The following is a 26,302-nucleotide window of genomic DNA, read 5'->3' as shown; positions in this document are numbered from 1 at the left end:
GATGAGCAGGTGGTCCAACAGAAGCAGCAGCTAGAGGCTGGCCACAACCCCGGCACCCCAGCCTCACAGGGAGGACAAACCTCCCCTCCGTCGGGTTCCCACGGCCTTGGGCAAGTGCAGGGAGCCCCCTAGTGGGCAGCGGGGGCGGCCTCCAGGCCAGGGAGTCAGCGACGAGCCATCATCATCTTCATCAGTCACATCTGCTCGTCAGAGAAACTGATTAATTAGAAGGGAGCATAAAGAAGTGGGAACAAAATCCTCGACAGCCCCATCCCCTGGAGGCCAGTGCTGAACCCTCATGGCCAATGTCGTGCCGGCCCTTTCCTTGCACGTTTCCCCATTTCACTCTTGGGAGCAGGGTCTATATTCTGTCACTTATTCTGCTTTCTCTAGAAGCATTTTCCCAAACCCTTAAAAAAAAGGCATGATAAACATTTTAATGTCTTCATTGTCATGCATCCAACAGGTGAAACGTAATTTAGGGAGCCAGGCCATTGTTGTTGGATGTTTAGCTTGTTCCACCTTTTTGCTATCATAAACAACACTGTGGTGAATATATCTCAATAAAACTGCATTAAAAAAAAACAAAAACAAAAAAACAACGCTGTGGTGAACATCTTCAGACACCCCTTTGGTGCACAGCTCTAATAATTGCCCTGGGTTGGTCGTCCAGAAATGGGATTTGCTTGGGGAGGGGGAACTGGGGTACAGTGAAGGAATAGACATTTAAAAAAGATCAAAGGCTTCTTGCCAAGTTGCCCTGTAGAAATAAAGTTGGAGAATATACCCATCCAGCCCCCACTCGCAGCCGTCTGAGAGGCCCCCTCTACATCTGCCTATTGGCTCTTCACCAGCTCCAAGGGTTGGGGGCTCTGCAGAGATGGAAGGGCCCACAGAATCACGGGGTCCAACTGCCCGGCCAGGGAAAGGGTCCCCTTGGCAGCTCCCTCGTAGTTTTTTCACTCAGGCTCTGCTTACATGCCTCCACTGTTGGGGAGCTCACTACCCTTCAGCCAAGCTCAGAGATCTCTTGAGCTGCTGGGAAGAAACCATGGAAAGCCATTCGGAAGAAGTGATCAGATGGTGTCAGTATCATCCACATTCTTCCCAAGCAGCTAGCTTATTGGGTTCCTCTAGCTCCCCACCCAGCTCTGCCCTCTCCACCCCTGGGCCCCGATTCTCCTTCCCACTTCCCAGGCTGACCTCCACAGTGATTCTAGCCCTGGTCTGGAAGCCAGAGGACCCAATTATCCAACCCCACCCCCACACTCAGTCCCTGATCTGCTGTGTGTCCTTGAGTAAGTCCCCTTGCCGCTGTGGTGCCCAGAGGGACTTCCTGTGCTATAGGGACTGGTTTCCGAACACCAGTGAACTGGGTTCCTGGCAGATGTGGTTCCCCAGAGGGGTACGTGGCCCAGGTCAGGAGGGCCAGTCAGGTCTGAGATCCTTCCCTGTCGGTGCTGACAGGATCCTTCCCCGTCGGTGCTGGCGGGAGGCCCCCACAGAGCCCTCGGCAGGCACTGCCCATTTCGTGCTGAAGTTTATGAGAAGAGGCTCTGCATTTCTGGGAGGAGGCAGGGGGGGCGTGTGGGGTGTTGAGCAGGCTTTGTTCCTTCAAAACTTGCTGCTGTCTTCAGCTGTGCCCTAATTTGTAGTCATAAACAAGGCCAGGAATAAGCCCTTCCAGGAAGCGGCTCCTCACTGCCAAGAGCTGCCCGTGGCCCGGCCTGCCCTCTATCCACGGCCTCTTCACCCCTGCCCCGCAGGCCACTTCTCCCCTCTCACCCGCAGGAGGATGAAGCCAAGGCCTGACCTTGGGCTGGGCTGAGCTGGAGGCCCTGGGGCTGGGGTTCTTGGCATTGGGTCCTGGGACATCTCGCTTCCCGAGCACAGGCCTCATCCTCGTGGTGGGGCCCTCTGGGGGTGACAGACAGAAGAGGTGAGCCAAGTGTGGCCTTGTGGGGAAAAGTCTGCTCCTGGAACCTCCAGGCCTACCTTCTGCCCCTCACACATTGGAAGCTTTTTGGCAGTCTTGCCCCTTCTTGGTGCCTCAGTTGCACCATCTGTTAAATGGGTTGATGATATCCCCTGCCCTGCTGGGATGAATGGGAGGCTGTGGAACCCTGAACGCAAAGCCTAGCATGCCAGTGGTGCTTGCTAAATGTCAGTCCTCTTCCCTCTTCTGTCCCCGGCTAGCAGCTTCTCTGAGCTCCTGCAGCCATCCTCTGCCTGTTTTGATTCCTCCCTGAGAACTCCAGAAGGTGAAGACATGGTAGTTCTGTTCCTTCTTTTGTTTGCCACCACTCTTCTCCCTACCCAGGCCTTCCTCCCATCCCGGGAACCTCTCTCCTATGGTTCCAACCCACTGGTCTCTGCCCTGGCCTCAGGCATGCCCTACAACCGTCTGCTCCCTCTGCCCTGTGCAGGCCTGAGGAGATAATGCTGAACTGTGTGATATTCCTTTGTACTGTTTCACCTAATTCTAGTACGTTGTCATCAAGTGGTGGTAATACGGCTCCTGGGGAAAAGACATGATTATATAAGGAAGAAATTATTCTTTCCTAGGCCACTGTTCTGTATTAATAAATAATAACTAATATTCTGCTCCACTTTCTGTGTGCCAGACATTGTCCTAAGTGTTTTGCATGGATTGTGCTATCCCCTGAGCGAAGATCTTTATTAATCCTTCCAACAGCCCTGGGAGGCAGACCCTTTATCATCATCCCTGGATTCCAGATGAGGAAAACGAGGCACAGAGGGGTTGAGTAGCTTGCAGAAAGTCCCCCAGAGAGCCAGAGCACAGCCAGAAAGCGATTGTGGGTGTTTGGCCTGAGTCCACGGTCCGAGCCGTGTCCTGGGCGATAGGGCCTCGGAGCTGGGCCCTCGCGGCTGCCCGGCCTGTCAGCAGCTGTGGGAATGTTTTCCTGAGGCCGCCTGTGGCCAGCAGCTTGCACTCCCTGGCAGACAGACTCCAGGATGGCTGGATTTCTAATTACATGTTGTGGTGAAGCTCTCCGGCCCACCCCCTCGCTCCTCTCTGTCTCTCCTTCTCCCTTTGGACCCTACCCTGTGTCTCCTTTGTCTCTGTGGGTTTCTTTCCCATTCATTCTGGAGCAGAGACTCTTTGGGAACTGAATTCTCAGTCTATGTCCAGCCCTGCTCCAATCCCCACCCTTAGCTCTGCTCAGTGTCCTTGGGATGCCTTGACCTCTGCCCTGTACCCCATCTGTGTGAGGTCAGGCTCCAGCGCCAGGTCCTGTCAGCTCCCTGAACCAAGAGGGCCCACAGAACCAGGTTCTGGGAGAGGGCCTCACTGGTGAGGGTCCCCCAACTCTCCCCCCACCTTCAATTGGGGTTCTCAAAACCCACCATGGTGAGCATCCATGACTACTCCCTCTTCCCCTTTTAAAGTGTAGATGCCCCTAAGAAGGGGGACTTGGAGAATGAGTTTCTCTAGTACTTCATTTCAGGATGATTGAAGAAGGGAGGTCCCAGAGGCTGGGGCTGCTTGGAAGCTGTGGGCCCTAGGTGGAGGGGAAGGTAGCAGCAGAAGGGGTCAGAGGGCTTGCTGCACACCCACTACCTTGAGGCCAGCAGAGCTCAGGGAGCCCTCAGAGGCACAAGCTGACTCCTCTCCTGCCAACTGACTGGCCCCCAGCCCCTGACTGCTCCTTGGCATATTTGCCCTCCAGTGCTGAGAGCCAGCCCTGCCTCAGAGCTCACACTGAACCTTCTCAGCAGGATAGCCCAGCCATAAGGAAGGCCAGTAAGGATCCAAAAGGCATAAGGCAGCAGACCCAAAGACCAGGACAGTGTCATCATCACTTTCTAAGTTTAGATTTACACATTCAGCATGTATATTGCTTTTAAGTGCTTAGCCTGAGATTCTAGTAGGCTGTCACCAAGTGGTGGTCATGACTCCTGGGAGGAAGAGGCATGATTACAGAAGGAAGAAATTATTCTTTCTTATACCATTATTGTTCTGTATTAGGAAATAATAACCAATATTCCTATTTTACTTTCTATGTACCAGACACTGTCCTAAGTGTTTTACAGGATTGTCTCACTTGATCCTCAGATTAGTCTTAAGTGTTAGTCACCATCATTATCCGGTGAGGTAACTTGCCCAGGATGACAGAGCTAGGCTTTGGACCCAGGTGGTCTGGCTCCAGCATCTGACTGTTAGCCAGTTACCCAGGGAAGCATTACTGCAGGGCAGGTCATCTCACAGCACAGTGCTTCTTAAATTTAATGACATCTGAGTTCCATGCAGCTCTTGTTAAAGTGCATGTTCTGATAATAGAGGTCTAAGTGAGGCCTCGGATTTCACCTTTCTAACACGCTCTAGGTGATGGTGACAATGTTGGTCTGGGGACCCCACTTTGTGTAGTCACATTAAGCCTGTCTCAAACTGAGAGTCCACAGGGGCCATGTAGGAAAGAAACCTCAGGGCAACAGGTGACAGGGAGGCTGCATGTGCCGTCCGTCTGATGGGGCAGCTGCTCCTCAATCTCCACTAATTGTTGCCAGCAAGACTTCTGGTCCGGTGGGGCCATATTTTTATGTGAAATCTCCCATTTTCAAATGTCAACACAACTAATTCAACTTTTTAAAACACTCTGAAACTCGTACATGAAAGTTCATGGCAACATTTTTCATAATTGCCCCAAGGTGGAAACAACTCAATTGTCTATTGTGTGATGAATGAATAAATGAATAAAATGTGGTGTATCCTTACCATGGAATATTATTCAGCAATAAAAAGGAATGTGATACATGCTACAATATGGATGAACCTTAAAAACAGTATGCCAAGTGAAAGAAGCCAGACCCCAAAGGTCACATTATTGCATGATTCTATTTAAATAAAATACCCAGAATAGACAAATAAAGAGACAGAAAATAGGAGGCAGAGGGAAGGAGAGAGTGATGGGGAGTGACTGCAAATGGGTATGGGGTTTCTTTTGCAGGGAGACAAAAGTGTTCTAAAACTGGATTGTGGTGATGGTCGTACAATTGTGTGAATATACTAAAATCCATTGAACTGTACACTTTAAATGGGTGAAATGTAATGACAGGTGAATTATATCTCTGTAAAGCTGTTTAAAAAAACACTATGCAGAATAGAGAGCTAGTTTCTTTGGTATATACAGTACAGTTACAAATCAAGAAGGAAAATACAAAAATCCCAACAGAAAGAAAAATGGCAAAGGATATGAACAAACAGTTCACAAAGATGATACAAATGGTTCTTAAATACATGGAAAAATGATCTCTTATTCATAATAAGAGATGTGCAATCAAAACTACTCTGAGTTAGGATTTTCTACCCCTTAGATTGGCAGTGATGATAATGTTTAATAATATGCTCTGCTGGTGAGGCTGTGGGACTTCAGGTTAGTGTGCCTGCAATGGGGGTGGTGGTGGTGGTGGTGGCAATTTAGCATTATCTTTAAAAATTAAAAGCATACCTACCCATTGACCCAGCAATTTCAGGTCTAGGAATTTATCCCACAAATGAACACATGTGTGCAAAAGGATTTATGTATTTTTTTACAAAGCTATTCCTTATAGCACTGTTTGTAATAACAAAAGAGTGAAAACCACCCAAATGTTCCCTAGTAGTGACTGGAACTTGCGCAGCCCGGAATATTACGCAATTGGTAAACAGACCGCAGTTAGCTCTGTTTGTACTGATGCGGGGAAAACTCCAACATATATTAAGTTAAAAAAAGAAAAAAAAGGAAGATGTAGAACCAAGTATATGATCAGTTTCCTTTTGTGTGAGGGAAAATAAAGAATGCAAGTACATGTGTATACGTTTGTAAATGCAGGGTCCGTCCTTGGGGGGTACAGAGGACTCCCAGGCTGCCTCCAGGTAGGGGAGTGGGGCGAGGGAGAACCGCTACACTCTTCAGTAGCCATTTAAACCACATCACTGTTATTAACAAACGACAACCAGGTGCCTCTTAATGAAGTCTGAGCTAAAGAAATAACTCCTAGCCACCATTTAGTACCTTATTCCCTTAAGTCTAAAAAAGTGGCGCCGCCCACCACCTCCTCTGTTCTCTCCCCTGGCGCGGGTCTCCCCAGCCGTGGGATTCCCGCGTGTGTTCTGGGGGGACCCTGGTATTCTCCGGATGGGGATACAAAGGGCCTGCACACGGGGGCACAGGGCCCTGAAAACCGAGGAAGGAGGCCGTGGGGACCTGTGGAGGCATCTTCCTGGCCTCGTGGACCTAATCCCCGGTGTTTGCTTCCTGTCCTCTAGGCACGCCCCAAAGGCGAGGGTCTGACCCCGTACCAGGGCAAAAAGCGCTGCTTCGGCGAGTACAAGTGTCCCAAGTGCAAGAGAAAATGGATGAGCGGCAACTCGTGGGCCAACATGGGGCAGGAGTGCATCAAGTGCCACATCAACGTGTACCCGCACAAGCAGGTGAGCTGGGGGGCGGGGCTGGGGGCGGGTCCTGGGCGGGGCCAGAGATGAGGGCGGCCGGGGTAAGGCAGGAGGCGGGGCATGAGGTGGGCGGGGCCAGAGACGGAGGCGGACCGGGGCGGTGGGGGCGGGGGCGGGTGCGAGGCGGGGCCAGGGACGTGGGGCGGGCCGGGACGGACCGGAAAGGACCCGGGCGGCCAGGGGCGGGGAAGCAGTGGGAGGTTCTGTTCTCTGAGGGACCTCTGGGCCTCATTTCTTCCTCCGTGCTGTGAGGGTGAGAGCAGGGCTTCCATCTGCTAAAGTTTGTCCTTTCTTCTCTTGTCTCATCTGAAACGGGGGCAGAGAGAAGGAGGAAAAGGGGCAACTGCTGCGGGACTCTGAGACCAGACACCTGGGGGAATTTTACAGCCAACGAGCTGGGGTGCCCTTGTGAGACGGAACAGGGGTGCTGGGGGCAGCAGGGTTGCTGTGACAGACGAGCTTGACTCATCGCACATTTCATTCGTGAATCCGTCTGGTAGACAGATGTGCACTGAGCTGCCCAGGACCTGGCCAAGGCAGACGGAGGCCTGCGCCAATGGGAGGAGGTTGAGGCAGCTCGTCCCAGGGAGGACTTCCTTAAGACAGGCTGCAAAAAAAGGTGCTCGGGAAAGGTGGCATTTCAGTTGGGACCTGAAGGACAGGAGGAAGCTGGCCATGTGACAAGTGGGCTGATGGCCATCCTAGGAAGAGGCCACCGCAGGTGCAAATGTCCTGAGGTTGTAAGGACTTGGTGTGCTCAGAATGCTCAGGGAAGGAGCATGAGAGTGGGGTGAGAGGAGGGGGGAGAGCTAAATCAGGTCTTGGGAGCTCCTATGAGGGAGGGGACTTTCTGCTTCATTTTAAGATGATTACTCTTAGTTGCTTGTGGAGTTTAGTCTGGGTAGGGGGAGATCGAAAGTGGAAAGACCAGTGGAGAGAGCCATTGCCATAGTCCCCATGTGAGCCAGCAGAGGCCCAGTGGCTCTTGAACTGGAGTTGGCCCAGTGTTGCCAGATTGGATATGGAAGGTGAGGGAAGGGAAGGAACCCAAGAGAACAATCGTGCTTCAGGCTCAAGCACCTGAGTGGCTGGAGGTGGTAGGTGCTGAGGTGGGCAGCGGAGAGTGGGGCGGGTTGAGCATGGGTGTGTGAGGTAAAAGCAAGAGTTCTTGAGAGCATGTTCATTTGAGATGTTTGAAAACCCAAGTATAGGTGCCAAGAAGGTAGTTGGATTTGTTATTCAGAAGCTCATATGAGAAATCAGGGTGGCTCCTATTTAATTGGGTATCATCGGCCTAAAGGTATTTGGGGAACAGATGGAATTTCCTAGAGAAAGAATGTAGAGTAGGCAGAGAAGGAATTCCCCAGACCAAGTGTGGCAGAATCCCAACATTTGGCATTCAGACAGAAAGCAAGGAGGACCTGAGTGAGTGGAGTCCTGGGTGTTGGGGAGGAGTGGCGTTTGAGGAGGGGGCAGATGGTGGTTGAGGACAGAGCTAAGAAGCTAAGTGTAATGACCAAGTTTAATGACAAGTATAGTGCCCTTGAGATGGCTGTAAGGACATGGTCCTCAACCTTAGCAGAGCCCCATTTTTACCTACAGAACTTGTTGATATAGAACCAAAGTTAGAGAACCACTACAGCTGGCCCAGGCAGGTCAGGTGTAGTGGCCAGCGCAAAGACGTTGACCTACAGCTGACCTGTTTTTGTGGGCAGTTCCGTGGAGCAAAGGAAGAGAGGCTTGTTGGGATCTGGCTGCAGAGGGAAGGCCTTTCTTGCCCACTTCTCAGGAGGGTCTGTAGAGAGAAGCAGTGAAATGAACCAGTAGTGGAGTGGGGAAGGTGGCATTGAGGTGGGTTTGCTAGAGATGGGAGAGCCCAGAATGTATTGCAGGCTGATGAGAATGGTCTGGAAGAAAGTGAAAGGCTGGTGATATAGGGAGAAAAGAGGGGTACCTTATCCATCCAAACAGGAGGGAAGGAAGAGGGAGGGGGTAGTTGGGGCGGTCAGTGGGTTTGATGGTGCAAAGAAAAGGAATGTCACGTCCAAGTTTTCTGTTTTCCCAGTGAAAAGAGAGGCAAGGTTCTCAGCCAAAAGCGAGGATGAAGAGGGGCATGGCAGGCTCAAGGAAGGCCAAGTGGGGGAGCAGGCTCCCTGGAGGAGCCCGGCCCGACTGCCAGGTAGCCTCCCAGGCCAGGGGGAGTCAAAGGCAGCTGCCCAGCTCTGTGCTTTCCTCCAGCGGAGTTCACTGCCCAGCTGCAGCCCAGAGGAGTGTAGCAGTTTGCCAGGTGAGGGGAAGAAAGTCCAGGGAGTTGAGAGTGTTTGTAAAACAGGACGATAATGCGTCATCCTGGCATCTCGGCTAGACGGCAAGGCAGGAAAACCAGTGGGGCTCTGGTGGAGGCCAGTTGATTGGGTGGAGTGTGTGAGCCAGTGAGCTGGAAGGAGAGGACTTGGGGGACGGGTGGGTGTGCGTGTGTGATGGAAGTTTCTGAAGACCAAGGCCAGGGTGTGGCTGCAGGAGGTGGTGGGAGAGAAAGGTCACTGCTGGTGAGGTAGTCAGGGAACTGAGGAACTGGGGGTGGTGTGTGTACGCTGAGTCACCAAGAGAGAAGGCAGGAGCAGAGGGGGTGGAGGAGGCAGGAAGGAAAGGGGAGGGCGAGACAGGCAGCATGAGCCTCTAGGAACTAGGAGGGCGGGCAGTAGTTGGAAGTGGGGAGACAGTGAAAAGTGGCACCTGCTCCATTCTAAAGTACGTTGGAGGGTGACAGCACAAAGCACGAGGCCTGTGCTCAAGTCCTTGTTCCACGCTTCCCAGCTGCGTGGACTTGACCGAGCCCCTTAGCCGCCCTGAACCCCAGGGGCATGGGGCAGCCTTCCTTTCCTAACCGGCAGTGTTTTTGAGACAAGGAACTGAAGTCCGAGGTCTGTGAAAGTAAAGCTCAGTATAACTATTAGATTTTTTGTGTCAAAGCAAGGCACAGAATTTAATGCCATCTAGAAGTAAGCTGCTAAAAACAAATCGTATTTAAAAGATGGTTTCCGAAGAGCAGGGTTAGATTGTCTGCATGAGTTCTGGAGAAAGGGAGACAGCTTTCCCACCATAGAAGGGGAATTTATGGTTAGGAGGTAATGAGCAATGGCCCCAGCCCTACAATGTGCAAGCTGAGCCTGGCAATGTTTTGCAGAATGTAAGGGGTCTGCAGAATTTAAGGGGTCCCTGTGTGGGGTGACAGGGTCACAAAGCCAAAATGCCTCTCAGGGCCGGGCAAGTAAAGTGAACGAGCAAAGTGAGCCAGATGTGAGAGAGAGAGAGGCAATAGGGAGTGGTGGAGTGGGGGGTGTGGCAAAACAGAGCACGTGTCTTTCAGAACCCAGGCCCAACATGAGATTTTGTGAGAGACACCAGAGAATCCAATTTCTATGTGAAATGCCCTGAGTTTGAAATGTTAGCAACTGAGTCAGATTGTTTTTAAAATGTCATGTGAGCCAAACAAAACCACTTGCTGGCCCCTTGGGTCCCAGTGCCGGAGCTCTGGGTTGGACAACCCCATTCGCTTGAGGCCTCTGAGTCATCCAGAATCAGGTGTGCCCGGTGGAGAAGCAGCTGTAAGAGGCTGATGTGGTGCCTGCTTCATGTGCGACTTCCTCCTCTCTGGGGAGCCAGCAGCTGCCCCGAGACCCTGAGAAACATACAGGACTGGAGGTTGGCAGATGGGGACGCTCGTCCTGGCTTTGCACCCCGGGCCTCAGCTCTCCATCTATAAGATGAGGGGATTGAGACTTTCGGCAAACCATCGAGTACCTGCTCTGCTCGGAATTTGGTTTTTATCCTACTAGGAGCAACTGCCTAGGAGTGGACCCGAGGGCCTCTTGGTGGCAACACTTTGTGATTTTACGACCTTGTGATTTTGTGACCCTCGTGTTGGCCTCCCTTCCCTGATGAAGACTTTCCCACCTCCTGAAGGGTTTCCTGCCCGCCCCCCACGCTGTCACCCATGCATGGTCCAGGTGGCCTAGCAGAAGAGGGTCTCCTTAGTGGAGGGCCTGGCCACACCCTAACCACATTGAGGGAGAGCCGAGCCCCCGGGGTGCTGGGACAGGCCGGTACCTGCGTCCCACAGTGGGTGGGCTCAGGGCACACAAGCTGCATAGTTTCAGGAGCACTTCGGGGGGTCGGGGGGTCGGGGGGCCGGGTGAGGGGGAATGGCCTGAAGGGGGCAGAGCTCCCGGTTCCTGAGAAGGCCTGGTATCAGGAAGGCCCCAGTCCAGAAATTCCTCCCTCACCACGTCTAACGTTCCACCCTCAGCAGCATCCCCCTTTGGGTTGAATTCTGGTTCCCGATTCATTCTCTCTCTGGGCCCCTTCGTTGAGGGCTCCTCCTGCCAGATTTGTGCAGCCATGGCAGGAAGACAAACAAGTTCCAGCAGCTGCCAGGCCTTCCAGAAGCTTCCTCTTCAACTGAAGAGACAGGATTCTCTGCGGAAGCAGTTGACATTCAGAAAAATCCCAGCCAGAATCAGAGCTGAGTTAACCCTCAGGTGCCATTCGCAGTGTGTTTGCCCGAAACCTCCTTGTCCCTTTTACTCCCATTTCATAGGAAGGGAAACCACAGTCCCAAAAGGCCACGTGGCTGTCCCCTGGTCCCCAGGGGGAGTGGTATACCTCTCTGAATTGAACCTGGGTCTGTGTGGATCTGTTGGGAGCTGAGCCCTGAGGTCAGGGGCTCGGTTTGGGTCCCAGCTGGGCAAGCTGTGAGCAGGTTTGCTGGAGCAGGAGAGAAGAGGCTGCAGGGGAATTGAGCTCTAAGCATCTTATGCCTCCTCTTAGTCACCCATGAAGGCAGTCCCATTTTACAGAGGAGGAAACTGAGGCACAGGGGTGTAGGCGATCTGCCCCCGGTCAGTAAAGAACCTGAGATTTGTGAAGAGGAAACATTGTGGGGTCAGGAAGAGGACGGGGAGCCCCAGAGAGGCAAATGAGTGGGCTGGGAGGGCGGCGGGGCATGGGGAGGGCAGGCCACCATGGTGACTGGGAAGGGAAGCCTGGACAGGTGTGTTTCTGTGGCAGATGGATGGACAGGGCTGCTTGAGTCTGGGCTGGGTGTCTGGGAGGCTCGGTCCTTAGGGTTCTCACAGCCCTTGTGCTCTAAGCTGAAGAGGGCCCAGCTCCTGCCCCTGAGGCTCCCATTTCCTCACCGCCCTCCCTCCATTGCCCTAACTTCTGGCAGGGCAGGGCTCCTCACCACGCCCCGTCCACCATGGCCGGAAGCAATCCTGGCTCGAACCGCCACCCAGGCAGGGAATGGTTTCACCCACCTCATCGGCACCCCCTGCAAAGCTCAGTCGGTGCACAGCAGCCCCTAAACACCCCTTTCCCCATCCCCAAACTCAGGGTTCGTGTCTCTGAGGGCCCAATTGGGGGCCTTTCCTATGGTGTGCTGCTCACCTCTCCCAGTAGGTCCACCAGGGTTCGTTGAGCACCTACTGTGTACAGAGCGGGGAGACTGAGGCCCAGAGAGGAGAAAGGACTGAGCAAGGTCACTCAGCCGGCCAGTGACAGGGGTGCTAGGGCCCGGGACTCTCCCACCACCCAGCCCCACAGGGCTCAGGGAGGTCAGGGGAAGGTGGGATGGGGGACGGAGGGTCTTGGAGGTCGGGAGGGTGCCCCCTATTCCCCCAGCACACGCACTCAGGAGCCTTTACAGAGTTAAGGAGGAGGCCCTTGGAACCCCTCCCCTTGGCCCCCCACAGTGGAGAGGGGCTGGCTTATTTCCCCCGCACCCCCCGGGCGCTGACCTGTTTGGCGCCCGTCTCCTGAGAACCCTCCGCCTCCCCGCTCCTCCCTCCCCTGCCACATCTGTTTCCCCGCCAGGCTCCAGCTGCGCCTCCCCCCGCTGGCCCTGCCCCCCACGAGAAGAAAACACTAATGGGCTTCGCCTCACTGTGGGGAGGGGGCCCTCGGGCGATCAATCCCAGCTGCTTGGTGTTTTCCCTGCACTGAGGGGAGTGTCTCGACAGTTTCCCCAGCTCCCCCACCAGCGCCGGGCCCAGCAGGGCAACATGGAACAGCTGGAGCCCGTGGAGGGAAATGGCACCCACAGGGTCACAGCCAAGGAGGGGGCACAGCCCAGCGCCCAAGGAGAAGGCTTAGATGAGCTGAGGAGGGAGGATGGCACACAGCTGCAGGAGTCTCCACAGGGACTCAGCTGGCTCCCTGTTCCCCACAGGTGCTTCATCCTGGTGTAGTAATAATAATAATAATAATATCATTATTGATAATACCAACCAACACTTTTAGTGCTCTCTGTGTACCAGGTATTATTCTGTTTGCTTTGCATATTTAACTCATTTACTCTTCACAACAACCCTGTCAAGGAGGTACTCTTTTTATCCTCATTTTACACAGAGAGGCACAGAGAGGTTAAGTGACTTGCCAAAGATCACACAGCAATTACGCCATCTTGCAGAGCTCTGTATGGTTTAAAGTATCTTAAGACTGTTGTCTCATTTGCTTCTTTATCACACACACACAACACAATAAACCTTTGAAAAAGACAGTAGATGGGTTATTAACTGCCCCCCTCCCTGCCCAGGTTCTCAAGGAGAAAGGTCTTACCGAACAGGCCTCGGCCGACAAATGGCAGAGCTGGCACGCAAGGCTCTGCCTGACTGCAGTGGCACCTTGTCATAAGGAGACATTGCAGAAGACACCCAGCAGAGGAGGGTTCTGCGATAATCCTCAGGATGAGCCAGAGGTGGTCCCCAGGGCTCCCCCGAGGCCTCACGCATAGCCTTGGCCCGCTGAACCTTCTGTCAGCACCTGGAATGAAGACCCAGAAGGCAGGGTGGGGGTGGTGCAGCGAATTCCCAGGGGAGAGGGCTGTAATTGTGAAGGGAGGCACCCCCTCTCCCCAACACGGGAGGTGGAAGCAGTGTCAAAGGAGGGTGCTGCCCTTGGGACACAAAGCCAGGGACCCTGGGACAGCTGGGAGAGAGTCCACAAGTGCTGGGGTGGGTGCCGGCCCCAGGGCAGCAGGAGGGCCACCCACCCACCACCTCTCCCTTGCTGCAGGCCCCTGGCGAGGCCCTGCGTGCCTTGGAGCCTCAGTTTCCTCACCTGTAATGCTGATGGGAATCCGCCCCTCCCAGGGAGATTGTGTGGTCAGGTGGTCGGAATCACGTGGTAAGCCCCGGTAGGCCGACCCCGTACCATGAGGCGCAGGGGTGGCGTGGGACCCACTCACTCTGCCTGGAGGAATGGGCCAGGGAGAAGTCCTGGCCAGCATGGGTGTGAGGAGTGGGGAAGGGTTTGGTCTGGAGGTGGGAGATGTCAGGACCCCTGGTCACACTGCCCTAAGGGAGCCGAGCAGAGGGTCTGTGTGGGAGGAGCAGAGTGCAGGGCGCTGATTTCAGCTGGAGATCAGGAAGCCCTCAGAGTCCAGACAGTGAACTGTGCCCTTGGTGCAGGCAGCGGGCAGCACCCCAGCCCCAGGGCAGGTAAGCCCAAGCTGCTGGGGGGCGGGAGGTCTCTGTTGGGGTGCCTGGGAGAGCAGGCACCCTCCTGGGGCCTGTCAGCCTTGCTTCTGGCTCCAGCTTTCAGTGCCCCTCTAACAGCTGGTCCCCTCCCATTATTCTGCACCACCACCATCATCATCATCATCAGTAACTTCTGTGTGCTGTGCTCTGGCTATCCATTATCTTCATTGAATTGTGCAGCAACCCTGGGAGAAAAGTGCTATCAGCAAACCCCTTTTACAGATGGGGAAGTGGAGGCTCAGAGAGGCCAAGCACTTGCCCAAGGTTGCACAGCTCATAGAGGACAGCGCCCAGGTTTGACATGAAGCCAGAATCTTTCTCCTCTCTCCTGACCAGAGTGGCATGCAGGGGTTTTCCCCACCCAATTGGATAGAGAAGCAGATCACCCGAAAGCCCCTTGTGATGAGGCCGAGACACCTGTCTTATTCCCAGGAAGGACCTGAAAGTGCAGGGATTGTCTTTATCCCTAATGGGGTCCCTAGATGAGTGGGGTCCCGGCCTGCCTTCAGCCCCCATCCTTGTCTTCTAGAACCCTCTGACTTTTCCATTCTCCAAACTGCCCTAGAGTGTCAGCATGGGGCCAGGCACTGCCTGATTAGGCAGAGAAGCCCATGAGCTGCTTTTGAGCAGCTCACAGTCTGCCCACGGGGCCATGCTCACCCTCGGTCGCCCACCCCTGGCTATCCTCAGTCTGCAGACCCCACCCCTTCTTCTCGACACGTGGCTCCCAGCTGGCTCTGAGCAGCTTCCTGTGAGTCCCCCCAAGTCCCCGCAGGGGACCTTTCTGCAGGCAGGGGGTCGGGCTGGGGCTGGGGCTGCGGCTGGAGAGAAAGCAGCGTCTCCGTGAGCCAGCCAAGAAACTGCCTGCCTCGGGAGGGGTGCCTAATAAATTTTCCAGGGAAACAGTTCTTTACTTGCTTTTGAGAGCTGGGAAGGGAGAGAGAAAGGGAGCAGAGAAGCTCTGCATCTGGCAGAGATGTGCTCATCCTTGCTAACGCGGCCCCTTTGCAAAGCATCTGGATATCATCCTCAGCCCTCCCAATACCCAGCAAACGCGATGAATAGCCCCACTTTACAGGGCTGGAAACTGAGGCCCTCTGAGGTCAAGCAGTGGGCAAGTGGTGTGATAGGACTTGTGAGTCTCCTTGCTCCTCTGTGCCTCGGTTTCCCCATTAATGAACAGCAATGATCCATTCATTTGGCCACTCAAAAAACAGGGCGGGCACCACGCCACACCCAGGGGGTACGGGGGAGTCAAAACGCTGGCTGCTGACCTCCGGGAGCTAACCACACCCTTGACCCCCAAGTGAAGCACTGTGGCTGTGTCCAGGTGATGGTGTCCTTGAATCCTGAGGCTGCATGGGGGTGACAAGTGGCCAGGGCTGGAATCCAGACGTGGGTTTGGTCTCCCTGAATGTGTGTTTTGCTTGCTCTGCGACTCAGTTTCCTCATCTGGATTAGGTCTTTGTACCCCCGTCCTGCCTCCCTGCTGGGCTTTTTTGTGAGCTTTGGGTGGTGCCTGCTCTGAGAGTCCTGGGGGAATGGGATGAGTATGTTCCTGGCGCTCCCTGCCCACGGCTCTGGCCCCAGCTTTCCTGGGTCACGGACACCTGCCCGCAGGTGGGGGCAGGAAGAGCTCTAGGCGCCTTGGCGGGGACAACCCCTGTGACTGCAGCCCTCTGGCTCTCCGTCTCTCTCACTGCTTCTTGGGGCTTCTCTTTGGTCTCTGTCTGTCTCTGTCTCTGTGTGTCTGTCTCACTCTCCCTGCTTCTCCCCAGTTTCTCTCTCCGCCCACCCCCACCCCTCCTGCTCCCACCCCTTGGGCCCTCTTCTTCTGTCCTCTCTGCAGAGACCCCTGGAGAAGCCTGATGGCCTGGATGTGTCCGACCAGAGCAAGGAGCACCCCCAGCACCTCTGCGAGAAATGCAAAGTCCTGGGCTACTACTGCCGCCGTGTGCAGTGACTGCACGGGCCCGTGCCAACGCCCACCACCAGCAGAGAAGATGCCGCCTCCCCTGTAGCCCCCCGCCTCCCATGTGGCTGCGTGTCCTCAAGTGCAGGGGGGTGTCCTTGCAGGCCAAGGGCTCTGGGCAGGGGTCCTTGGGGTTCTCGTCTCATTGTGTTATTGACGTAGTTGCCCCCACAGGCCCCAGAAGCAGGGTCTCTGGGACTCTACAGGCGGGTCTGGGGTCTGCGTGGATGGAGGGGATGAAGGTGAGTAGAAGTCAGCTCCCAGGACCCCAAGAAGCCCCTGGTGACCCCCTCAGGCTCTCCTCCTCCGAGACACTCTTTGTGGGGAGTAATGGTGTATTGGCCACAAGTGCACTAAATTTACTGTGAATCCCAAAGCCTGCAGGGGACTGTCTCCCCAAGACCAGCCAGGCAGCCTCCCCCTCCCGGAACCTTCTGGTTTGCCCTGTGTGAAAAGCCACTCTTGGAAAGCCCGGTTTTCCCGTCCTTTTCAACTCAGCAGCTGTGGCAAGTGAACATCTGTTCTAGCAGCTGCTGGGCAGTGGGCATCTCTGCCCCTGCTCGTTTGCTCTCCAGCCCTGACCCCTTCTGATGTCACTAGCATTGACCCAGGTGTTGCACTCAGGCCCTGGGGATGCAGGCAAGCCGAGGTCAGGAGCAGCGGACAGTGCTCCGAGGTGGGTCCCGACATGTCCTGTGGCACATCAGGTGACACCTCCCGCAATCCCCCACCAGATACTTTTCCTGCTTGCTTGGATTTTGTTAACCCATTCCCATCCCTTCTCCTTTCCCTCCCACTCATGCAGGGGGCTCTCCACCTGTGGAAGCCACTCTGGCAGCCTCTGGAGTTTGGAGACATAGTTCAAGTCCTGGCTGCACTGCTGGCAAGGACTTCCCCTTTTTGGACCTCAGTTTCCCCATTAGTTAAGTGAGGGACACTGGAGAGCAAAGAGGCCCGTTTCAGCTCTGGGCTGTCTCCTGGAGCAGAGAGCTGTATTTGGAGGGTTCCATCAGGGTCCCTGGGAGAAACCTCCCGTGCCCTCTCTACTCTGCCACCATCACCTGTCAGTTAAGATGTCAACCTGAGGGATGCCAGAGCCCTCCCTTTTCCCCCTCTGCAGCCCCAGCCCTGCCTGTTGTCCAGGGTGGGATCTAAGTCCGCATTCAGCTAAAATGAAAAAGAATCTCCCTCCGTCCTCACCCGGGCCTCCCCATCCCTCAGCGGGGGCCATCCCAAAACAAGCTGCAGCCCCTCTCACCTGTCAAATGGGGACAATGATTTCCTACCTCCCGAGGGAGCAGAGGGCCTGTCCTGGCTGGCTGCGGGGTCACCGGCCCCTCTCACCCAAATGAGAAGCCCCATTTTTAGTGTCATATCAACTTTCCTTTCTCCAGGGAGAGGGAGTAGACTTGCTGGCAGGACTGGGTCGCTTGATTTTGTCCTAACATTATGTCTCTATGGAAAACAAACATCAGACCAAGAACCAGGCCTGAAATACAGTGTTTACCAGGCTCAAGGACCCCCAACTGGGGCCCAGTGGCCTTTTGTTTTCAAATGAAAATGTATTGTACAATTAAGGAGTTACAGTGAAGTGTCAACCAGGAGGCCAGAGTGTAAGTTGGAAGAGAGTGAGTGAGTGTGTTTGCAGCCAGGGTACGGGGTTGCTGCGTGGTAGATTTCAGGGGGAGCCAGGCCTTCTGAGCACTTAAAAAAGGTTGTTTGCTCCAGCCGGGTCCCTGTAGCTTCCTCCCTCCCACCCGCCAGGGCCAGAGAGCTCGGCCACAGACTGTGACCACACTCACCGCCCACCGGGGACTACCACTTAGGAATCCCACCCCAGCTGCTCCCTGCCTTCTCCCTGGCCTTGGGGTGAGCTGGACGTGGCCCAGGCTCCCGGCTCTCTGTCCCCAAGGAGAGGCTGTTCCCGTCAGTCACCTCCCTGCACATCTAAAGATAATGTTTGCAGTGCTGGGCAGTGCTCTTGTCTCTGGCTGTCCCTTACAGAGGAACCTTTGGCCCGAGGATGCCTGGGGCCGGCCTACTGGGCTGCAAAGGCAGGGGAAGCTGGTTCTCTACAGAGCCCACGGGCCATCAGGAGATGGGGTTCCACCCCCCAGCGACCTCCCTGCGGGCTTGTCCAGCTGGTGGCTGGTGGCCCCTGCTGTCGTGCAGAGCCAGCTGCCACAGGGGCCAGGCCCTGCCACCCTCCGCAGCCCCTCTGCGTGTTCCCCTTGCTCTATTTTGGCTGAAAATGGGAGCTCTGTGTGGTCAGCAAAAGCCACTGCTGTCCCCGCCAGGTGACGTGAAATTAAGTGCTCAGAGGGCCTGGGAGCCTGGGGGACGAGAAGGTTTGTGGTTTTAGTGCATTCAAAAGGGACAATCGCTTGCAGTTAGTAGATCTAGTGATCTAGCTGGGAGATAACAGTGTTTACCCCATATGAAGTATTCGATAGTTCTACTTGTGAATTTGTATTTATTTTGAGTTATACTTGACACAGAATTCCTTTTTTTTAAAAAAAAAAAATTACTATGTGTGTATTTTGAAAAGAAATTTCATAGATGTTAAAATTTCTGCATGGTTACCAATTTTTTTTCTCACAACACTGAATTTGTTAGCTTCTCCCGAAAAGTCTTCACAGTTTTTTGTCTGTATATATTTGAAGGCCTTTTTTAAAAAAGAAAAAGAAAGAAAAATATAATTGCTCGATTTTTTGAAATAAAAAAAAAAACAAAAAGAGAAGCATTTTCAAAATTTCAGAGCCTTCCGGAGGGCGGTAGAATATCAAACAAAGATTTCTGGAAATATTTTCCAAACCTTCTGGTTTAGCCGCAAGAAAATATTTATGGTGAGAACTTCTCTCTTTTTTCCTGTCATTGGGTTTTTTTTTTTTTTTTTTTTTTTTTTGATTTGTTTTTTTTACTATGCTTTGGTCTGTAAAAAGTATGCAACTGAACTACATTAAGAAGGAAATATTGTCTACATAGATATTATATGAAGTTGGTACATAATTCTGATGAGGAAAAAAAAAATCCTTGCCATTCTTTAAGCCATATTGTTGTTATTCTGTGTTGTTTTCCTTGGATGAAAATATCAGTATTAAGTAGCCAGCATAGTATTCAAGTGCTTAGACTTATTAATATGTTCCTATCATGTATTTATACATATGTGTATTTTGGAAAGTACTGCATTTTTAAAGGGAACCTATTTTTAGATATGTTAGCGAAAAGGGGCTTGGTGAGCCCTTTGTGCCTCTTTGGTGGTCGATAACAAACGCAGCATGTAACCCGTTCTCTCGCACCTTCTTATTATTACCTTGTTATTATGATGATGAGTTTAGTAGGGGGGCAGGGGGTGGGCCGGGAGAAGAGGGGGCATTTGGCTGGCCAGCCCCTGGCTGGTCTGCTGATTCCAGGCCCCTTTGGCCTGGCCAGAGGGGCCCCCAGAGCACCCCAGATGGGAAGAGGAAGCAGGAGGCAGACATGTCCACCCACATCCCTCTAGGAGCTTTGCCATCTGAGCCGTGCTTCAGGGTCTCCTGCTCTTTGAACTTGGACTTGCCAACCAGCACCCTTACACCTGCCCTCCAACCTCTAATAGACTTGAATCTCCTCTAAACAGATATTTAACCTAACATCACTACATTGTAGCCCAGTGCAACAACTAACCCTGAAGTCTGGAGGTGGCCGAGCCGTCCCCGCCCCACCCCACCACCCCTGGGGCTGACGGCAGAGGCAGGGAGAGGGGTCCTTTCTCTCTCTCTCTAGGGCTGGCCTTGCCGATGGACAGGCACTGGCCACACCTCCCCTCCCGTGGGGTGACCCTGTCCCATGTCTGTATCTGTCAATACGTGTGTGTCTAGCTAAAAAGACAAACAGACCCCGTGGGCACAGCTCGGAGGGTCCCGAACCTCTCCAAAGAGCTGCCCTCGGGATGGCATTCCGTTGTGTGCCTTATTCCTGGAGAATCTGTATACGGCTTGCCTATAGAAATAGAGCCTTTTTGTGCTGTATTAAAAGGAAGTTTAAAAGCAAGAGACTCTCGGGGTTTGTTGTTTACACAGAGCATCGGTGGGGTGGGGTGGGGAGGGACCTCTGTACGCCCCCGCGTCTGGGTTACCTTGTCCTTCCCCTGACTCCACACCATCTGTTTGCCTCCTCCCAGCCCCTCTACACCCAAGTGGACACTCCCTCCAGGGCGGGGGCCCTCCCTAAAACGGCCCCAGACTGGGCGAGATTGTCTGCAGATTAGGTCACACGTTAGCCCAGCACCAGGACGCCGGTTAACCATATATAGGAGTGAATCTTCCTCCCGGACGCAGCCTGGGCCTCGCTGCCTGCACTCGGCCCTCTCCGCCGAGACTGGGATTTGGGTTCCAGACACCGGGCATCCCACAGTTCGCAACTTAAAATGCCCAGGAGGCCGCGGGAGAGGCGGAAGGGGATCCCCCTTCTGAGCGGAGCAGGTCGGGGCTGTCCTGGGGTGGGGCTCCCTCTGAGGGTCCCCAGGAAGCCCCCAGCCAAGCTCCACCATCAGAGGCCACCCACGTACCAAGCTCTTTGGCTCAGGCAGTAGCGCTGAGTCGTTCTCAGTCTCGGCTGCTCAGTGGGGTCACCTAGGGGTGTTAAAAAATACTGGGGCTTAAGTTCCACTGCAGAGACGCCGAGAACCTGGTCCTGGCCGTGCCTCGGAGTTTTCACGCTCCCCAGGCCAGTCTAGTGTGCACAAGGTGGGTGACATCAGTGAGGGGGTGGGTGGGGGTGGGAGGGGCACCCCCTCTTCTGCTTCCTTATAGCAGCTATATAATAATATACTGCCTGGAGTGGGGCGAAGGAAACAGGAAATCCAGGTTCTGATGTGGAGTTTTCCCTATTTTTAAATTTTGGCAATGATCTTGCTTAAATTTCAAATAGTTGCATGATCAAACCATGCATCTGTGGGCTGGCCTGGGCCTCCAGCTTTCAGCCTCGGAGACAGAGCAGATATAAGAAAAATGTACATCCTTGAATCATGGATGGGGGAGGTGTGACAGACAGAGGGAGGGACGGAGACCCCTAAGGCTCAGGAAGCAAGGTGCCTTGTTTTATCTGGGGTGCACAGTGAATCCCGGGAGCGTCCAGGTCTTTTCCCGCTTATTAGCTTAAATGGAGGCCCTGAGGGTGGATGAAATCACAGCCAGGGCCAGAGCCACCTGCAGCAAGTCGGTGTCGGCCCTGTGGACAGATGTGTGGCCAGGGGACCCACCGCACCCCACAGGTGGAGAGAACAGTATGTGGGGGTGTCTGCCAGGCACCAGGTGCCGTGGAGGGCCCCTGCCCCCGCCATCCATGGAATCCTCCAGCAGCCCGGAGGGTGCTGCTCTCCCAAGTGCAGAGGTGAGGGAACGGAGCCCAGGTCTGTCCCAGAGGCCCTTGTTTTCCATGGTGCCTGGCTGTGCCATCTTGCACATTTCCCGTGGCCTCTCTCAGCCCAGATTCTGCGGGGATATCATGTGGATAAAGTGGCTCAGGAAACAGCCAGGCCCAGTGCAGGGCTCAGCACCCAGGGGATGGCCAGAGAATGGGCCTCTCATGCCCACTGTCTGTGGTCAGCACACACTGCTTGCAGGAGTGCACACAGAGAAGCCAGAGGCAGCCAGGCTAGAGCCCAGGACCCCGGGGTCCCTTCACTCACCCCCAAGGCATTTCCTGAGTGTCCCTGTGCCCTGGGCTGGGATGTCAAGGGTCACGTTTGTTATCCGCCCTTGCCTTTCAGTGTGTGTGTCAGCCTGCATGGATCTCTGTGTTTGTTTTGGGTTTGTTTTCTGTGGAAAGAAAACAAACCCAAAGCAAACAGAGCCTGCATTTCGACATCTCCCGGGGCTGTGGAAACCAGTAATTCCCCTGGACAGGAAGGCTTTCCGGTTGGACTCAGTGTCCACGTCCGGAATGCCGAGGGCCCGGGAGAGAGCAGAGTTCAGCTCAGAAGGGGCGTCAGGGGCCCAGCTCAGGTCCAGCCTCTGCCCGCGCCCTGAAGCTGTGGTCGGTGCCGATGCTGCCCCCTACCCCACCCCATTTCCGTCAGGCCGAAGCTGAGGTCCCCAGTGGGCAGGTGGCAGAGCCAGGATTTGGTCCCAGAGTTCTCACCTTCCAGGGCAGTTCTCACCTTCCAGAGGTGGAGCTGGGACAAAGCCCCAGGCAGTAGCCTGAGTCAGAATTGCAGAGGTGGGCCAGCGAGTGAGGGCCACGGGGCTGGGGAGGGCCCCAGGAGCCAAAAACCAGGCAGGTGGAAGAGAAGAGGGGCTCCCACCTGTGAAGGCTTTGGTGCCGGGAGCCCCCTCGGTGCCCACCCCAGACCCGGAGAAGAGAGCATAGGCCGAGGCTGTAGGCCTGGGGAGAGAGAAGGCCTGGAAGCCCCTGGGAGCTCAGACAAAGGCTCTCAGCAACCCCCCCTGCTCGGAACGTGTGACATAAAGCCCTTGTGCCCTCCTCCGTGAAGTGTGGGCAATGGGGCCGAGCTCCAGGGCTGCCGTGAGATTCAGCAGGGCGACTCCCGCAGGGGATGAGTGGCCATGGGGGGGTGGGGGGGGCATTGTGCTGTAACTCCTCCAGCAGGCACCTGTGCCCAGGCCCCCATCCTGCCCCACCTGGGCTCCGGCCACAGGCCGGAGTCTCACGAGAAGCCTCCGGGCTCTCTGGCCTCATGTCCACCTAACAGTCCTGGCAGAAGCGGGACAGGGAGCAGCAGGTCAAGACAGCAGGTGGAGAAACTGAGGCCCAGGGATGGCCTGACGCCCTTGCCTGGCAGGCAGCGTCCTGCCTCGCACTCCCACCACCATCCCATCCCACCCCTAGCCATCGTGTTGGCTGGTTTTGATCCTGACGAGACGTGCTGACTGGATTTCTGCCGTCGGGTTCAGCCCTGCAGCAAACGGCCAAGGGCCCTGAGCCGGGGCTGGGCCACCACGCTGGGGGCTCCCGCCAGCCCCCATGCCCTGACCTGGCTCCCCACGCAAGCCCTGAGGTGAGGACATCCAAACACCACCCCCCAGCTGCCCCCCCGGCCAGTGTGGCCTGTGCCGCCTCCCTCCCGTCGTCATGGCTGGGGAGGTGGGGAGAGGGGGCAGGGAGGAGCTGAGAGGACGGGGGGATGGCTCGCCGCCTTCCCAGAGTCTGTCCTTTTGGCTGTTCCCCCAGAGCTCCAGCTGGAGCCAGGAACAGCCTGTCCTCCGGCGCGAAGGCCCCTCTAGACACCACCCCCCATTTATCCTGAGGCGGGATTCCCGGCAGACCCGCCAGGTGCCCCGGGCTCACCCAGCCCCTGCCCCAACAACACTCACTTATGCTCACACCCGTGCACACGCACAAAGTCACACACACATAACTCACATTCACACACTCAAACACACATTCACGCATGCTCATATTCATACACGTATTCAAACACAAACATGTTCACATACATATGTTCACCCACATACACACTCACAACACACACATACTCACATACACATATGCACACACTCATTCACACACATTCACATATTCAAACAGCCAAACGTGCTCACATACATATACTCACATACACATACTCAAAGCACCCACGTATATTCACATACATACATGTACACTCATATTCTCACACACTCACTGCAACATGCTAACACACACTCACACACATGCACTCATGCACTCACTCATGCACTCACACACACTCATGCACTCACACTCATTCATGCACTCACACATGCACTCATGCACTCACACTCATGCACTGACGCTCACTCATGCACTCACACACATGCACTCATGCACTCACACTCATGCACTCACACTCACTCATGCACTCACACACACGGCTGCTGCAGGTTGGGAGCTCCCGGGCATGTGGAGGCCTGGTGTGGCTCTCCCGCTGGAACGGTGGGACCACAGGCCGGGTCAGGGCCAGCCCCCCGCCTAGCCCCTTAGGCAGCGTTCATTTTTAGGGATGAGGAAACCACTGCTTCTGTGTAAAACTGCCCGACTCCTTCCCCGAAGGCTAGGAGTTCCTCACCACACAAGCCAGGTGAGAGAAGCCAAGACCCAAACCATCAGCCCAACACAGTGAGCAAAAATTCGTCCTCATTCTTGAAGCACTTGAGAAAAAAATCCTGTCCTGTGAAGCATGATAATGGCCTTGGGATCCTCATCTATTAGATACTGGAGTATTTGTGGGCGAGATGAGATGGCGCCCGGGCTTTGTTAGCCAACAATCCAGAATATCAGGAGTGGGGTGTTGTTGAAACAAGACTCGCAAAATGGTGATGGCTGAAGTGGGGACATGGGAAACTGGGGGTCCCTTATACAAGGCTCTTTACTTTTGGGTGTATTTGAAATTTTCTGTAATGAAAAGTTTTAAAAAGATTGCCTCCAAGGGAGTGCACCCTCCCCTGGGCAGGAGACGAGCCGAGCGGGGTGAGGCCCCGCCCCGGGAGCTTGACCGTGGTGCCTAAGTTCGTGTGCAGTGGTCCCCGACGTGTGGTCATGCACGACAGCCTCCCGTTGCTGGACACCTCCTCCTCCAGCATGAGCCTGTCTAGAGGGTATGGGCAGGCTTCATCCCTGCATCTCCAACACCCAGCATGGCCTGGCACATGGTAGGGTGGCTGAATGTCGGGTGAATGAGTGACAGTCACAGCCATCACCCATCGAGCCCCCCGGTGTGCTGGCCTTTGTACTATGCGATTTACAGGCACCACCACGTTTAATCCTTACAGCAACTCTGAGGTGGATACTACAGGTAGTCCCCTTTACAGCCGGGGAAGCTGAGGCTCAGAGAAGTTGAGTGATTTATCTGAGATCACATAGCCAGTAAGAGGCAGAACTCACCCCAATGGGCTGTGTCCCCTTCCAGAGCCATTCCCCACCCCCAGCCCCACCCCCAGGGGTGTATCGGGCTCAGGCCTGATCCCTGCCTTCTGCCACCTTCTGCATCTGTGCCGCCCTCCCAGACAGCGGGCGGCCACTCCACCACAGGGCCTCTCACCCCTGCCCGGCTCAGCCCCCCAGCCTCCCCACGTAGCTTTGAGCTTCTTATCATCTAACGCAGGTTCCATAGTTTTTGGAGGCCTGTGTGGAGGCCAGAACCCCAGCTCAGGTCCCCAAGAGGGCCACCAACCCTCCCTTCACTTCTGTCCTTGAAAAAGTTCCTAGGGATCCCATGGGCCTGCAGTGAGCCAGGTCAGGCAACTGTTCCTTCTCTCCCCTCACCTCCCCGCCCGACCCCAGAACCTCCTGGGGCCCTGTTCTGAGACCAGTTATCCTCCCATGTCCTCAACCTGGCCCAGGAAGGAGAGAGGGGGCCTTTCTCCCCACCTCAAGCACTCAGAGCTGGGAACTAAGTAGCAACACCCCCCATACCCACCTCTGCTCACTCCCTGAGGCCAGGGCCAGCCCCCACGACCCCCTACACCCAGCTCCTGCCCCGTGGGTCCCGGGCTGCTGCACCCACTGTGCCCGCCATCTCTTCCTCCCCACCCCGACCCTGGGCAAGGACTAGCTCACTACTGATCACCTGGCATCTTAAGCAAGTCATCTCACCTTTGTGAGCCTCAGCTTCTTCCCTCGGGGACTGCAAATGATGGTACCTAGCGACCCGAGGGTCATTGTGGGGATTAAAGCACTCGGCAGGTGGGATAAGCTCAAGAATTATTCGCTACCATGCTGGTCACAGAGGTGGTGAGGGTCTCCTGGGCCTGCACGGCCTCTGAAATGGGCCCCCCGAGACGCCCCGATCTGCTTCTCCTTCCCACCTGTCAGCCCTGAGCTGGGCGTTCTGATCCCTCCACCCTGGCCTGGCTGGCAGGAGACCGGGAGCCCAGCCTTCCCCTCAGGGAAGAGACTTGGATCTGCAGGCTCTCCTTGCATTCCCTTCCCCTTCCCAGACACCCATATCCTGTTAGTCCAGTTCTGACTTGGCTTTTGCCTCAGTTTCCCCGTTGTGCTGAGACAGGGAGCCCCTACCTTGCGTGGGTCCTCCTCTCCCTGGGAACCTGTCCCCAGCTCCCTGCGCTGGAGATCCTGCTTCAAATGGTGTAGCTCTGCTCTCTCCCCAAAAGCTTGCCAGCTCAGAATCCCCCAGCTGTCCTCGTGCAGGAATCAGCTGGTCCCCTGCTGCCCCCTCGTGGCCGAAATGGAGAACCACAACTTCTTGCAGGCTAGCAAGCAGGAAAGACTTTACAAGCTGATAAAAGGGTTAGCACATCAAGAATATATAACAATTTTAAACATATATGTATCTGACAGAAGAGCCCCCAAATATGAAGCAAAAACTGACAGAACAGAAAAGAGAAACAGACAGTCCTACAATAATAGTTGGAG

The 26,302-nt window shown here is 54.8% G+C and overlaps 1 protein-coding gene and 1 long non-coding RNA gene across 3 annotated transcripts in view; one reads left to right on the top strand and one right to left on the bottom strand.

Annotated features, from left to right (window-relative positions):
- ZCCHC24 (zinc finger CCHC-type containing 24) overlaps positions 1-19,999 on the top strand; it is a 68,519-nt gene extending 48,520 nt beyond the window's left edge. Inside the window, exons 3-4 of one of the 2 annotated variants that reach the window (XM_037804382.1) lie at positions 6,272-6,436; positions 15,845-19,999. In XM_037804382.1, the coding sequence (XP_037660310.1) occupies positions 6,272-6,436; positions 15,845-15,958 (279 nt within the window). In that variant the 3' untranslated portion in view covers positions 15,959-19,999. The other variant, XM_037804381.1, reaches the window with a different exon arrangement.
- Positions 12,329-26,017, bottom strand: LOC119510193. The gene is made up of 3 exons (XR_005211842.1): positions 25,946-26,017; positions 13,076-13,279; positions 12,329-12,696 (listed from the first exon to the last, which is right to left on the bottom strand). It is a non-coding gene; the product is annotated as an uncharacterized LOC119510193 (long non-coding RNA).
- Positions 26,018-26,302: the final 285 nt, after the last annotated feature.

Source organism: Choloepus didactylus, chromosome 15 (genome assembly GCF_015220235.1).
Source record: "Choloepus didactylus isolate mChoDid1 chromosome 15, mChoDid1.pri, whole genome shotgun sequence".
Lineage (NCBI taxonomy): Eukaryota > Metazoa > Chordata > Mammalia > Pilosa > Megalonychidae > Choloepus > Choloepus didactylus.
This window is presented reverse-complemented; position numbering and strand designations above follow the sequence as displayed.